This window comes from Alexandromys fortis, unplaced genomic scaffold (assembly GCF_014885135.2).
Source record: "Alexandromys fortis isolate MF-2015 unplaced genomic scaffold, M_Fortis_MF-2015_v1.1 scaffold_144, whole genome shotgun sequence".
Lineage (NCBI taxonomy): Eukaryota > Metazoa > Chordata > Mammalia > Rodentia > Cricetidae > Alexandromys > Alexandromys fortis.
The window spans coordinates 4,414,766-4,426,197 of record NW_026068021.1 but is presented as its reverse complement, the minus strand read 5'-3'; the positions used below and the strand labels follow the sequence as shown (position 1 = coordinate 4,426,197).

The window sequence follows — 11,432 nt, the reverse complement described above, 5'->3', positions numbered from 1 at the left end:
AAAAAAAAAAAAAAAAAAAAAAAAAAAAAAAAACCGAGGGCTGTGCTCAAGGGCACAAGGGTGGATCTTCTGCAGCACAGGAGAGAAGAAGCCAGAATGATAGAGGAAGTTGCAGGCCACAAGGAGGTGGAGATGAGGAAGTCCTGCCCCCCACTCAGTCCTCCAATGAGAAGACCCAGGGAATGTGGATCACTTTACCCTGATTCTCTCCTGACTCCTGAGCACCCAGGGTTCCTTCACGGGGCCTCCTCTCCTTCCTGATGGCTCTGCTGGTCTCACTTCCTGGAGGGATTCCAGACATGTCTTCGGTCCTGCTTCTGCTGCTGGCAGCAGCCTGCCTGCAAGCTGGTGAGTGGTGGGAACCTCACTACTGGGGACCTAATCACAGGAGCATGGAGTGGGGCTGGGAAGAGTGGGTTGTCCTGTGGACAGATGACGGCAAGAGGAACCAGCCTGTCCTCTGAAACACAAGAAATAGCTCATCTTCAGAGTGAGTTCTTCTCAACTCCTCCTGTCTATCCTGCCCCCTACTGGACAGTGGGACATGGGGAAAGTCCTTCCCTGAGTCCTCCTCCTGCCTGTGGTAAAGACTCAGGAAGCTCTGGGGTGTCCTTTCCATCCCCTGCAGTGGTTTCAGATTCTTCCCCAACCTTCCCAGGGAACTCAGCAGGATACAACAGAGGAAATACCTTTGGTATCAACCAACCAGCACGCCTCTCTGGTGTCCAGGGCGGCTCCATCGAGATTCCCTTCTCCTTTTACTTCCCCTGGGAGTTGGCGAAGGATCCACAGATGAGGATTATCTGGAGATGGAAGCAGTTCCATGGGGAATATATCTACATCTCCTCCTCGGGTTTCATACATGAGCATTTCAAGAACCGGCTCATCCTGAACTGGACAGAGCCTCAGACATCCGGAGTCCTCAGAATCCTGGACTTGAAGGAGAAGGACCAGACAGTGTACTTCTGCCAAGTCCGTCTGAACACAAAACATCGCATAGAGCAGTGGCAGTCACCTGGTGGGACCCAACTCAACATCACCCCAAGGAAGCACATCCCAGGTCAGCCCTGTATTCCTGGCTTTTTTATACCATAAGTGTCATTGGAGATCTTACAAGTCTGATCCTTCCCAGATTCCTCTGGTGTGTTCTATCCACTCTCCAGAGCTCTGCCTTTCTTTTTCCCATAATCACCTGCAAGCCTTAGCATCTCTCTCAAAGCTGTGCCCTCATTGTGCCCTCCACAGAAGGTGCCTTCTGGCCCCCATGTACACCCCTCCTCCTCTGGGTCCCTGCCCCAGTTTCATTTTCCCTCCCCCAGTTTCCTCTTCTCCCTCACGTTCTCACAGTGACCAGGTCTTCTGGTTGCTTCCCTTCCATTGTGGCAGCTGTGACTTCCAGCTTCCACCCAGAGTGCACTCAGTCCCAGCCCAGTTACCGTGTGTGTTACCCCTCACACCTGTCACCACTGCTGGGCACTCTCATGGTCATTATACAGAGAGAGAGACATGGAGACCAGCAGAATTCAACCCCTGCCCCAGGTCATACTGGGGACCAACAGACCCCACATGGACCCTTTACCTCCAAGCGTCTCTCAACTATAGACACATGGTCTCTGCTGGAGTTCGCTCTATTGTTTGCCTCCCTTTTATCTTGATTTTGTGGAGCATGTAAATATGGTGTAAGCATATATGTATGTGTGTGCATGTGTGTCTTGTATGTTTGTGTGTGTGTACATATACCACATTTTTGTGCTTGGGAAGGCCAGAGTGCGGCACTAGGAATCCTCCTCTAGTAAGACCGACTTTATTCCCTTGAGGCAGGGTCTCTCACTGAAGCTGGAGCTCACTGTTCTGGGCTAGACTGAATGGCTACAAAACTGCATTGATCCTCTTGTCTCCATCTCCTATGGTGTTAAGGTTACAGGTGACCACATGGCTTGTCGTACAATGAAAGTGTGTGATATATCAGGAAGGAACACCTAAGGTAAAAACCTGGAAGAGGAACTGAAACAGAAGCCATGGAGGAGGGCTGCTTTCTGGGCTTGATCAGCCTGCTTTGATTATAGCACCCAGGACCACCATCCCAGACATGGAGCCACCCACAGTGAGCTGTGCCCTCCCACATCAATCAAATCAAGAAAATGTCCTACAGACATGCCTATGGGCAATCTGATGGAGGCATTTTCTCAGCTGAGGTCCCCTTCCCAGATAACTACAGCTTTGTCAAATTGACACAATAACCAACCAGAGCACAGGGCAAGTGCTTTCTGGACTGAGCCATCTCCTCAGCTGCTGACCTGCCTTTTCTCCTCTCAGGACTACACTTCCTTAGTGACTCTAACCTTATCCATGACAGTGGCCAATGAGACTTTTTACCTCTCAGTCATTACTCAACCCCGACACCTCCAACAACTTTGTTTTTTGTTTTGTTATTTTGGGACGTTCTTGGAAAGAAGGTAATATACAAGTATAAATATCTGTGCATATACACACACCAAAGTATACACACATGTTTGCCTACTCCCTGTTAAGATTAGGGCAACAGAGAAAATTCTTTATATATAAAAGAGTCTGGAACTGAATAGTAATGATGGCTGCTCTGGCTCCACAAAATGAATGCACTGTAAGCTACTGGACCGCATATTGCTGAGTTCAAATGATATATCGTACATTACAGATATTTATAACTGAGGCAGGGTCTCACTATGTAGCCCTAGCTGGTGGAGAACTTGCAATGTAGACTAGATGGGCCTTGAACTCACAGAGGTCTTCATGTTTCTGCCTCTCGAATGCAGGGTTTAAGGTTTGTTCCACCAAAGTCAGCTTAAAGGTGGCATTTTTAAGTGGGCTGGTGCAAATATGTGATCCCAGTGGAAGGTGGAGGCGAAGAGATCAGGAGTCTAAGGTCATTAGCTACACAGCAAGTTCAAGGCCAGTCGGGGCTACATGGACTCCATCTTTAAATAAATGTTAAGAGTAGCTAAGAGCATTGGTTTTGTGATTGTGAGGACCAAAGTTCATCCCAACACCCATGGAGGAAGCTGGGTGTCCCTGCATATGCTGTGACACCAAGGAGGTGGAGACAGGAGGATTGCAGAGTTTATCGGCTTTCAGTCTACCTGATGCATTAGCCCACATTTCACAGAGAGATGCTGCCCCTGAGGAATAGATGGAGATTGTTGTAAGAGGACACAGAAGCCTCTTCTGCCCCCACATGTATGTTCAGGTGAACATCTCTATCCTCCATGTGTGTGTGTTTGTGTGTGTGTGCTCATGTGCTTTTGTGTATAGATGCATGTATGTACACTCAGCAGACACATACTACACACACACACACATTAAACAAACAGCAAAAATATTTTAGTAGTATTTGATTAAATATTTCATACAATTTACAATGTATTTTTATATCTACATCAAAAAAAGCAGCAACTTCTGCAATAGGTTCTTACCATCTAGCTGGGGTGGGAAACCAAGAGCAATCACAATAGTCTGTGTGGGTTTGGGGGCTCTGAACCTCGCTCACTGATAACGCATTGTGGGGCAAGCCATGCCTGGCACTGAGAATTTGTTCAATAACTCACGTCTAAGGAGCAGCCTTGTCCACCCTGGCAGGCTACTTCTGCTCTAACAAGGACTGTTACTAGAAAATGACTGTTTAGATCTGGGTGACTTAGAGATTGCTCTCTTTAGGGGATGACATGAGTGTCTGAGGACATTCCTACCAGGAAGTAGAGTTGTCATTGCTCACCCGATCTCAGCCTCAGCATCTGTTCCCTTCTTCCTGTGTGAGCTTCTAAGAACTGCTCCCCATCCCGCATCCCCCAAAGGAGACGAGATACCAGACAATGCAGTTCTATGGTCTAGGTCTGGAGTTAGACTCACTGCTCTAAGCAAAGAAAACAGCCAGGCCTCTAAATTATGCTTCTGGGCTGTGCTGTTATCAGTTGTTCTGATCCTGGTAATCAGATTTGGGGTGGGTGAGTTGGATTTATTTACATTAAGCGATATTAATGACCAGTGGTTGCTATCTCCTGCTAATTTAGTTTTCATCATTGGTGATATGAATTTGTGCATTTTTTCTTCTTCAGGATTTGCTATAATGAGATCATCAATTGTCTGTGTGTTTGTTGGTGTAGCCATCTTCCTTGATTTGGAGTTTCCTTCTAGTATTTTGTGTAGGGCTGGATTTGTGGCTAGGTATTGGTGAAATCTAGATTTGTCATGGAATATCTTGTTTTCTCATTTTATGGTGATTGACAGTTTTGCTGGGTGTAGTAATCTGTGCTGGCATCAGTGGTCTCTTAATGTCTGCATAATGTTCGACCATGACCTTCTGGCTTTCATCATCTCCAATGAGAAATCAGGTGTAATTCTGATAGGTCTATCTTTATATGTTACTGGCCTTTTTCCTTTGCAGCACTTAATTTTCTTTTTTACTCTGTATGTTTAGTGTTTTGATTATTATGTGGCAAGAGGACTTTATTTTTGGATCCAGTATATTTGGTGTTATGTAAGCTTCTTGTATCTTCATAGGCATATCATTCTTTAGGTAGGGATAGTTTTCTTCTATGATTTTGTTAAATAAATTTCTGTGCCTTTGAGTTGAATTTCTTCTCCTTCTTCTATACCTATTATTCTAAGATTTGGCCTTTTAATGGTGTCCATATTTCCTAGATATTTTGGGTTAAGCTTTTGTTAGAGTGAATGCTTTCTTTAACTGATGAGTCTATTTCCTCTATTGCATCTTCAGCACTTGAGATCCTCTTTCCCATCTCTTGTATTCTGCTGTTCATGCTTGCATTTGTGGTTTCTGCTCTTTTTCTCATGACTTTTGGTTCTATAATTTCTTCAGCTTCTATTTTCTTTATTGTTTCTATTTCAGTTGTCAAGTCCTTAATTGTTTCTTTTATATGTTTCATTTATTTTTTGGGGTTTCTTTAAGTGATTTGCTCAATATTCCAATTTTTTGTTTGTCTTTTCCTCAATTTCTTTAAGGGAATTTCTCATTTAGTCTCTAAAAAATTCAAACATTTTCTTGAAGTTATTTTTTAGGTCATCTTATTCTGGTTCATCCATTTTTGGTTGTTCAGGTCTTGCTGTTGAGGGGTCTTTAGGTTTTACTAGTATTGTGTTGCTCTTTGTGGTGTAGCATGTAATCTTACTTTTCTATTCATTTTTTCCTCTAATAGGTGTGGTTGAGGCTATCTAAGATTCTGTTTAATAATCTTCTAGGTATCAGTGAATCCAAAGCTCAGATAGTTGTTCCTTGTGGTACAGTCAGTGTCACAGTTCTAGTTACCCCTATGGTTATTCAGTGTTCCTGGAGATAGCTCAGTGCTCCTGTGCCTTGCTCTGCTCCCTTGCAGTTTCCTGTCTCGGGCCTACTTTGGCCTAGGTTGCTGGCTTTGCCTAGTTTCTGTAAATCCTGGTCTGGATCCCCTCCTGCAGAAGTCCCTGGTTTGGAGTCGAACCTGTTCTGGTGAAGATCGCTGACTCTGGATCTGGTCACTGGCTCAATCCTGATCCACCAGTGTCCCAGGACTGGGTTGGCTTCAGGAACTGGATTTACTTCTGGCTTCTTCTCCAGGTGGAGCTATTTGCTCTCTGTCCTAGGTAGCTGGTTCTGTCCCACTCTGGTTCTGATGGAGATGCTAACTCTGAGTCGGGTTGCTGACTCAATACTGTTCTGCAGTGTCTCAGGGCTAGGTTGGCTTCCGGGACTGCATTTGCCCCTGGCTTCTGTTCCCCAAACATTGACAATTCTTCATATGCATGCAGAACCTAGAGGAAACATTCAGGAGCAGTTCCCTTATTTTTCAGACAGTGTCTCTCACTAGCTTCAAGTTTGCCAAATAGACTAGGCTGGATAACCAGTGAGCCCCAGGGACATGCCTGTCTCAGCCTCCTTTTACTGGGACACAATCCACTCAACTCTGTTTGGTGTGGAACTAAATATATATAGACAGGCTGGCTTTAACTCACATAGATCTGCCTTCCTCTGCCTCTAGGGCTAAGATTAAAGGCCATGCTCAGCTCTCCAGGCTCTTCAAATGGATTCTAGGGATCAAACTCATGGTTTAAATTTCCTGAGAGCAATCACAATACAGACTGAGACATCTGTTTGTTCCATGCATTTATGACCAAAACAACTGTATTTCTATAGCTTAATTATCTGTGACCAAATGTAAATCTGAGGAAACACAGCCAGGACAGGTGGAGGGTGTGCACTGAGCTTGCTCAGCATGTGTTCCCCTCTGTGAACTTCTAACAGCTACTCCCCATCCTACCTCCCACAGAGGAGACAGATGTGACACTCACCCCATCCCTCCTCATCCAGGGAGCATCTGCTCATTCCTCATCTCTCCCCAGCAGTCAGCACCCCCATGCAGAGCCCCTCCATCGTCACCTCTGCAGTCACCTCGGCTGGACTGGAGGACACAGAGGGCCAGAGGAATCCTTCACTTGTGAACCTGGGAGCCACGGTCGGGGTGGTGGTGGCCACGGCTGTGCTCATAACCCCCGTCTATGTGATGCTGATCTTCCTCTGGTGGAAGAAAAGGTAAGTGGTCCAGGACAGGCTCCCACCTGAGCTTACCTCTGAGTTTTCTCGGTTTTTGGACATGGAGATTGGTAAATGTACTAGTCAGGGTTCTCTGGAGTTACGGAATTTATGGAATGAATATATGTATAAATATATAGTGAAATATACTTTTGAATATATAATGAATAATGGGAATTTATTGGAATGACGTATGGCTGCCGTCCAACAGTGACTAACTGTGAATAGAAAGACCAACAGCCGAGTAGTTGCTTAGCCCCAGGGGCTACCTGCACATTTGGAAAGAGCTGTGGCTGCTAAACAAGGTCTGAGGTAGAGCAGCCTTCAGGGACAGCCTCTCACAGGAGGTGAGACCGTGAACAGAGAGAACTGCATGAGTTGGGGATATGATATCAACACAGAAGTTATACAATGCTGTTCAATAGACCCATGGGTGAAAAGAAAATGGCTAGGAAGAGCCTACACTAAGAGAGGTGAAAGATTTGTACCCTAAAAACCACACACTGCTGAGAGAAATTACAGAGCAGCAAGGAGACGGCTCAGTTGGTGAAGTGCTTGCCCCACAAACACAAGGACATGGGTTCCATCTCCGCGATTCACAAGTAATGTTGACTATGTGGGCAGATACTGGACAGGAAGAGACGACAGGATCTGTAAGGCTCATTGTGCTGCCAGGCTTGCCCAATCAGTGAACTCCAATCAAGGGCAGACGTGTCCCCAAAGCTATAGAGGACAGCTCCTGCAGGATGATACCCAAGGTTGTCCTCTACAACTCACATGCGTGTGCATGTATGCAAATCTACACATACATATATGTACTGCACAAAATAAATTTATAAAAAGTAGGAAAATACTGAAATATGTAAGAATATTTACATAATGGAAAATGTTATTTTATACAGTAACTCCTTACAATGAGAAACAGTCTAAAAAGTCAATAAGTGCCTATCCAAATCCCAACTGCCATTTTGTAAAGACAAATGATTTGTCTTCTAATTTCAAAAGGATTCTAAGAAAAAATATGGGAACACAGTAGGGGACACCCTAATTCCAACATTGGGAAGTGCACCAGGGGAATTAAGAGTTCAAGCTAAACTGAAGCTACATAGAAAGTTGAATGTCAGCCTGGCTTCCACAAGAGCTTGAATACACATAAAATAAAAAAAGCGTGGACTGGATTCAGAGCAGACTTAAATCCATAGTAAGTAGACTACAGGACAGGAGCAGAGATGAGCAGATAGTGGAGTGTAATGGAAAGCCCAGGAATACAGACATGAACATGCAGGCCCTGGTTTTCAGAAGGGCTCAGCCTTAAAATGGATAAGAAGAGCAACTGAGAGGTGGAGAGCAGCAGTCTGGGAGGAAGTAGAACTCTGACTTGGATTTGAACCCTGGGACTGAATCTGCAGGGCGCAGCTGCTACACTCATAGGGACAGCCAGGAGGCCAGGTTCCTGGGAGACAGAAGGGAGGCCTGGTGAGTGCAGAGCAGGGAGAGCAGGGAGGGGACATGAGGTCAAGGCAGGGGAAGGAAGCAAAGGGAGAAGGACATGGACAAGGGGCAGTGGACAGGAGAGCTGTCCTCTGATTGACTGTGCAGAAGGACAGTTGAGGACAGGCTTCAGGTCCCTGAGGAATCTTAATCCTGTCCCTGATTGGCTGCTACAGAGCTGTTTGCTGCCCTGAGCCTCTAATGTTGTCTGAACACAGAAAACAGCTGTGAGGCAGACAGAGGATCAGCATGGCTGCCACACTGACACTGGTTCTTCTCCTACAGGCCAGCAGACTGAAGCTGAACCCCAGCCAGGTGAACAGCTGTCATCCCAAGGAGCAGGTGAGGGGATGTTTGAGGAAGTTTGTTATGAGATGCATGCAAAGGAGCTAGAGAGATGGCTGAGTTAGAAATCCTTGCACACGGGCAGGAGGACCTGCGTCTCACTGGGAGCACCCACACTCTAAACCAGGAGAGTGACAGAAATATGTAATCCCTCTTTGGACAAAAAAGAGACAGACAGAAGCGTGGAGCTGTTCATCCAGCTAGACTAGCATAATTGCTGAGTTCCAGGTCAATGAGAGACCAGGTCATAAAAAATAATGTGGATTCTTCAAGGGGATAAATTATGGTCATGGCATTTTCTGTTTATTTTTAATGAAGGGTTTGAAAATTACATATTAATGGACAAAAAAGTGGGGAGCAGAGAGATAGTTCAGTGGGAGAAGGTGTCTGCAGCCAAGACCAATGACCTGGGTTCATTTGGGGGACATAAATGGGGAAGAAAAAAACTGACTACAGAAACCTGTCCTCTCCTTCTTAGGCACAGCACTGTCTGCTTGTCCCCAGCTACCAGAAAACCAGGGGCCAGCATCGCTCACCAGGGGGGTGAGTTTCCATCAAAGTAGGATTTGCTGGCCACACTTGCTGTATATCAAGCCCTTCCCTGACCACAGCCTGGAAATCAGAGAGCAGGGCTGCAGGCCTGTGCTGTGAAACATCTGTCCATGGACAGGTACAGAAGAGAACCCCACTTCTGCCACGTGTGCTCTGATTTCCTTTCCTTGGAACCCAGTCAGCTTGTCTTTGCTGGTCCTGGGATCCCAACTCTGCTGTTTCCTATCTGTCCATGGAATTAATAACACTTTTTAATAAATATCCTACTCCCCAGACATGACCTCATGTCTCTCTTAGTGCTGCCCCCCACACACACACACACACATGAGACCTTAGAGAGTAGCAGATTGTGTCCAGGAACAGAGACACAGAGAGAAGCAGGTAACAAGGTCCACACTAAGAACCACTGCGTGAGAACCCTGTTCCTCTCTCCTGTTCTCCCTGGACACTGACATCTCAGCCACAACCCTAGGCCTCTCCATGCTCCTCCTCAGGTGATAGACCATGGCTTGCTTGGGTCCCATGTTGGGCTTCCTTTCATCACAGGCCCATCTACAAACACTCACCTTCCTTATTTCATACCAGGTGGATATTCTGACCTCTGGGGTCTCCCATACTCCAAGACTTCCATCCCAAGACAAGTTTGTCTTAAAGTTTGATAGGCAGTGGATCAGCTTCTACCAAAGAGCATGCTGGGACATAACGACAGCATCCACACTGACCATTAAGAATAAAATCCAGGTTGCTCTCGCAGCCAAAGGAGGTGCATGGGCACTGTAGCAGGGTGACTGTAGTTGGCCCCCATAGGGAGTGGCACTCTGCAGATGCATAGCTTTGTCGGAGTAGGTGTGGCCTTGTTGGAGGAAGTGTGTTTTTGCGGAGGTCTCAGTTCTATTCTCAGTCGATGCTCAGGGTAGATACAGTTCACTTCCTTTTGCCTGTGAATTCAGATGGATAACTGTCAGCACCTACTCCAGCACCATGTCTGCCTGCATGCTACCATGACTGAGCTAGTCACCCCACCACTTACTGGGCTTTGGACACAGTAAAGAGTCTCTTCTTGGGGCTCCCCTCTACAGGGGTGCAGGGAGGTGCTCACACTGAGGGTGGACAGCACAGAAGGAAGATGATGAAGATGATGATGATGTCATCCTTGGTGAGAAAGAATGGTTCAGATGGAAGCAGGTCAACTGGGCTACTGTAAGATCCTAGCTGCAGCCTGAACGTCCTGTCTACACCACAGGTCATCATCTTCCACCCTCTCTCTAGGATCCACTCAACTCTCTTCAGGACCCAGTCTAGGCAGCTACTCTGAGTTCCTTCTGGGCACTCTTCGATGTCACTGGGGAAAAGAATTCAAGGAGTGAGAGAGTGGATGCTGTGACACATGGGTGGACAGATGGACAGTTGTCTGCTGGGGCGGGGCCCATCTGCCCTTCACTGTGTTATTTGAGGGAAGTTTCTGGAATTGGATGGTTCAGACAGAAATAGGAAGGGTTGAGTCTATTCTCTGCCATCACTGTTATGGGAAAACACAGCTGGGTATAAAAACAGGGTCTGAATGCTGGGGACACAATCGGGAACTGGAGTCTGAGAGTCACAGAGGCTGGCCTTGGGAGGCCATGTCTACTCAGGATCAGGACTGGGTAGACATGTGGGGCCCATCAGCTATGGGTGTCTCCCTGCATGACATGTCTGTGTCTGTATTCAGCTGCACATGTGTGCATGTGTGAGCTCCCCTATGTGGAGGCCAGCGGACAAACTCAGGCGTTACTACTTAGAACACATTCCACCTTGGATTTGTTTCTTTGTTTGTTTGGTTTGGTTTTTACGAGACAAAATCTACAAAGCCATTGCTGGCGTGGAACTTGATGTATAGACCAGTACAGCCTCAAACTCACTGAGATCCACACGTGTCTGCCTCTCTGCCTCTGCCGCCCCAAAGCTGGAATTAAAGGCATGCACCATCATGCCTAGCCCACTTTATGTTTTAGCTTTTAAAATTACACTTTTTTATTCTGTGGGAGCAGGGCACACTTGTGCTGCAGCCTGAGCAGCAGCGAGGTTCTAACACCGCATTCTGACACTCCCCATGGTTGCATGTATGTACAAGCCCCATGTGTACAATGGACAGCCCCAGCCTGATGTTCCACAGAAAGTGCCCCTCCCCTATGAAAGCATCTTGGCGGCAGGGTCCTGTCACTGCTATTAGGAAAAACTGGGTTCTCACTAAAGGAAAATGATTACAGCCTCCTGGACAGAAATCGTCTCACAGCAGGGTCCCTATGGGGAAACAACTGAGTCCAGGACTTCAAATTAGAACAGAGTCCGATGGTGGCGCACGCCTTTAATCCCAGCACTTGGGAGGCAGAGGCAGGCGGATCTCTGTGAGTTCGAGACCAGCCTGGTCTACAGAGATAGTTTCAGGACAGGCTTCAAAGCCACAGAGAAACCCTGTCTCAGAAAAAAAGAAAAAAAAAAA

General features: G+C 46.6%; 1 protein-coding gene across 2 annotated transcripts; it reads left to right on the top strand.

Moving 5' to 3' along the window:
• The first annotated feature begins 188 nt into the window (after positions 1–188).
• LOC126514359 (paired immunoglobulin-like type 2 receptor beta) lies at positions 189–9,218 on the top strand. 2 transcript variants are annotated; one of them, XM_050163228.1, is made up of 5 exons: positions 189–348; positions 659–1,060; positions 6,376–6,562; positions 8,339–8,395; positions 8,877–9,218. In XM_050163228.1, the coding sequence occupies exons 1-4, from the start codon at positions 261–263 to the stop codon at positions 8,349–8,351; spliced, it is 690 nt and encodes a 229-aa protein (XP_050019185.1). In that variant the 5' UTR covers positions 189–260; the 3' UTR covers positions 8,352–8,395; positions 8,877–9,218. The 2 variants fall into 2 exon arrangements, with proteins under 2 accessions (XP_050019185.1, XP_050019184.1); XM_050163227.1 differs by having other exon boundaries at positions 6,373–6,562.
• The last annotated feature ends 2,214 nt before the right edge of the window (positions 9,219–11,432 follow it).

Coding starts and splice junctions, on each gene's coding strand:
- LOC126514359 (XM_050163227.1), top strand. CDS start 261: ATGGCTCTGCTGGTCTCACTTCCTGGAGGGATTCCAGACATGTCTTCG. Junction 349..658: donor AGCAGCCTGCCTGCAAGCTG/GTGAGTGGTGGG, acceptor CAACCTTCCCAG/GGAACTCAGCAGGATACAAC. Junction 1,061..6,372: donor CCCAAGGAAGCACATCCCAG/GTCAGCCCTGTA, acceptor ATCTCTCCCCAG/CAGTCAGCACCCCCATGCAG.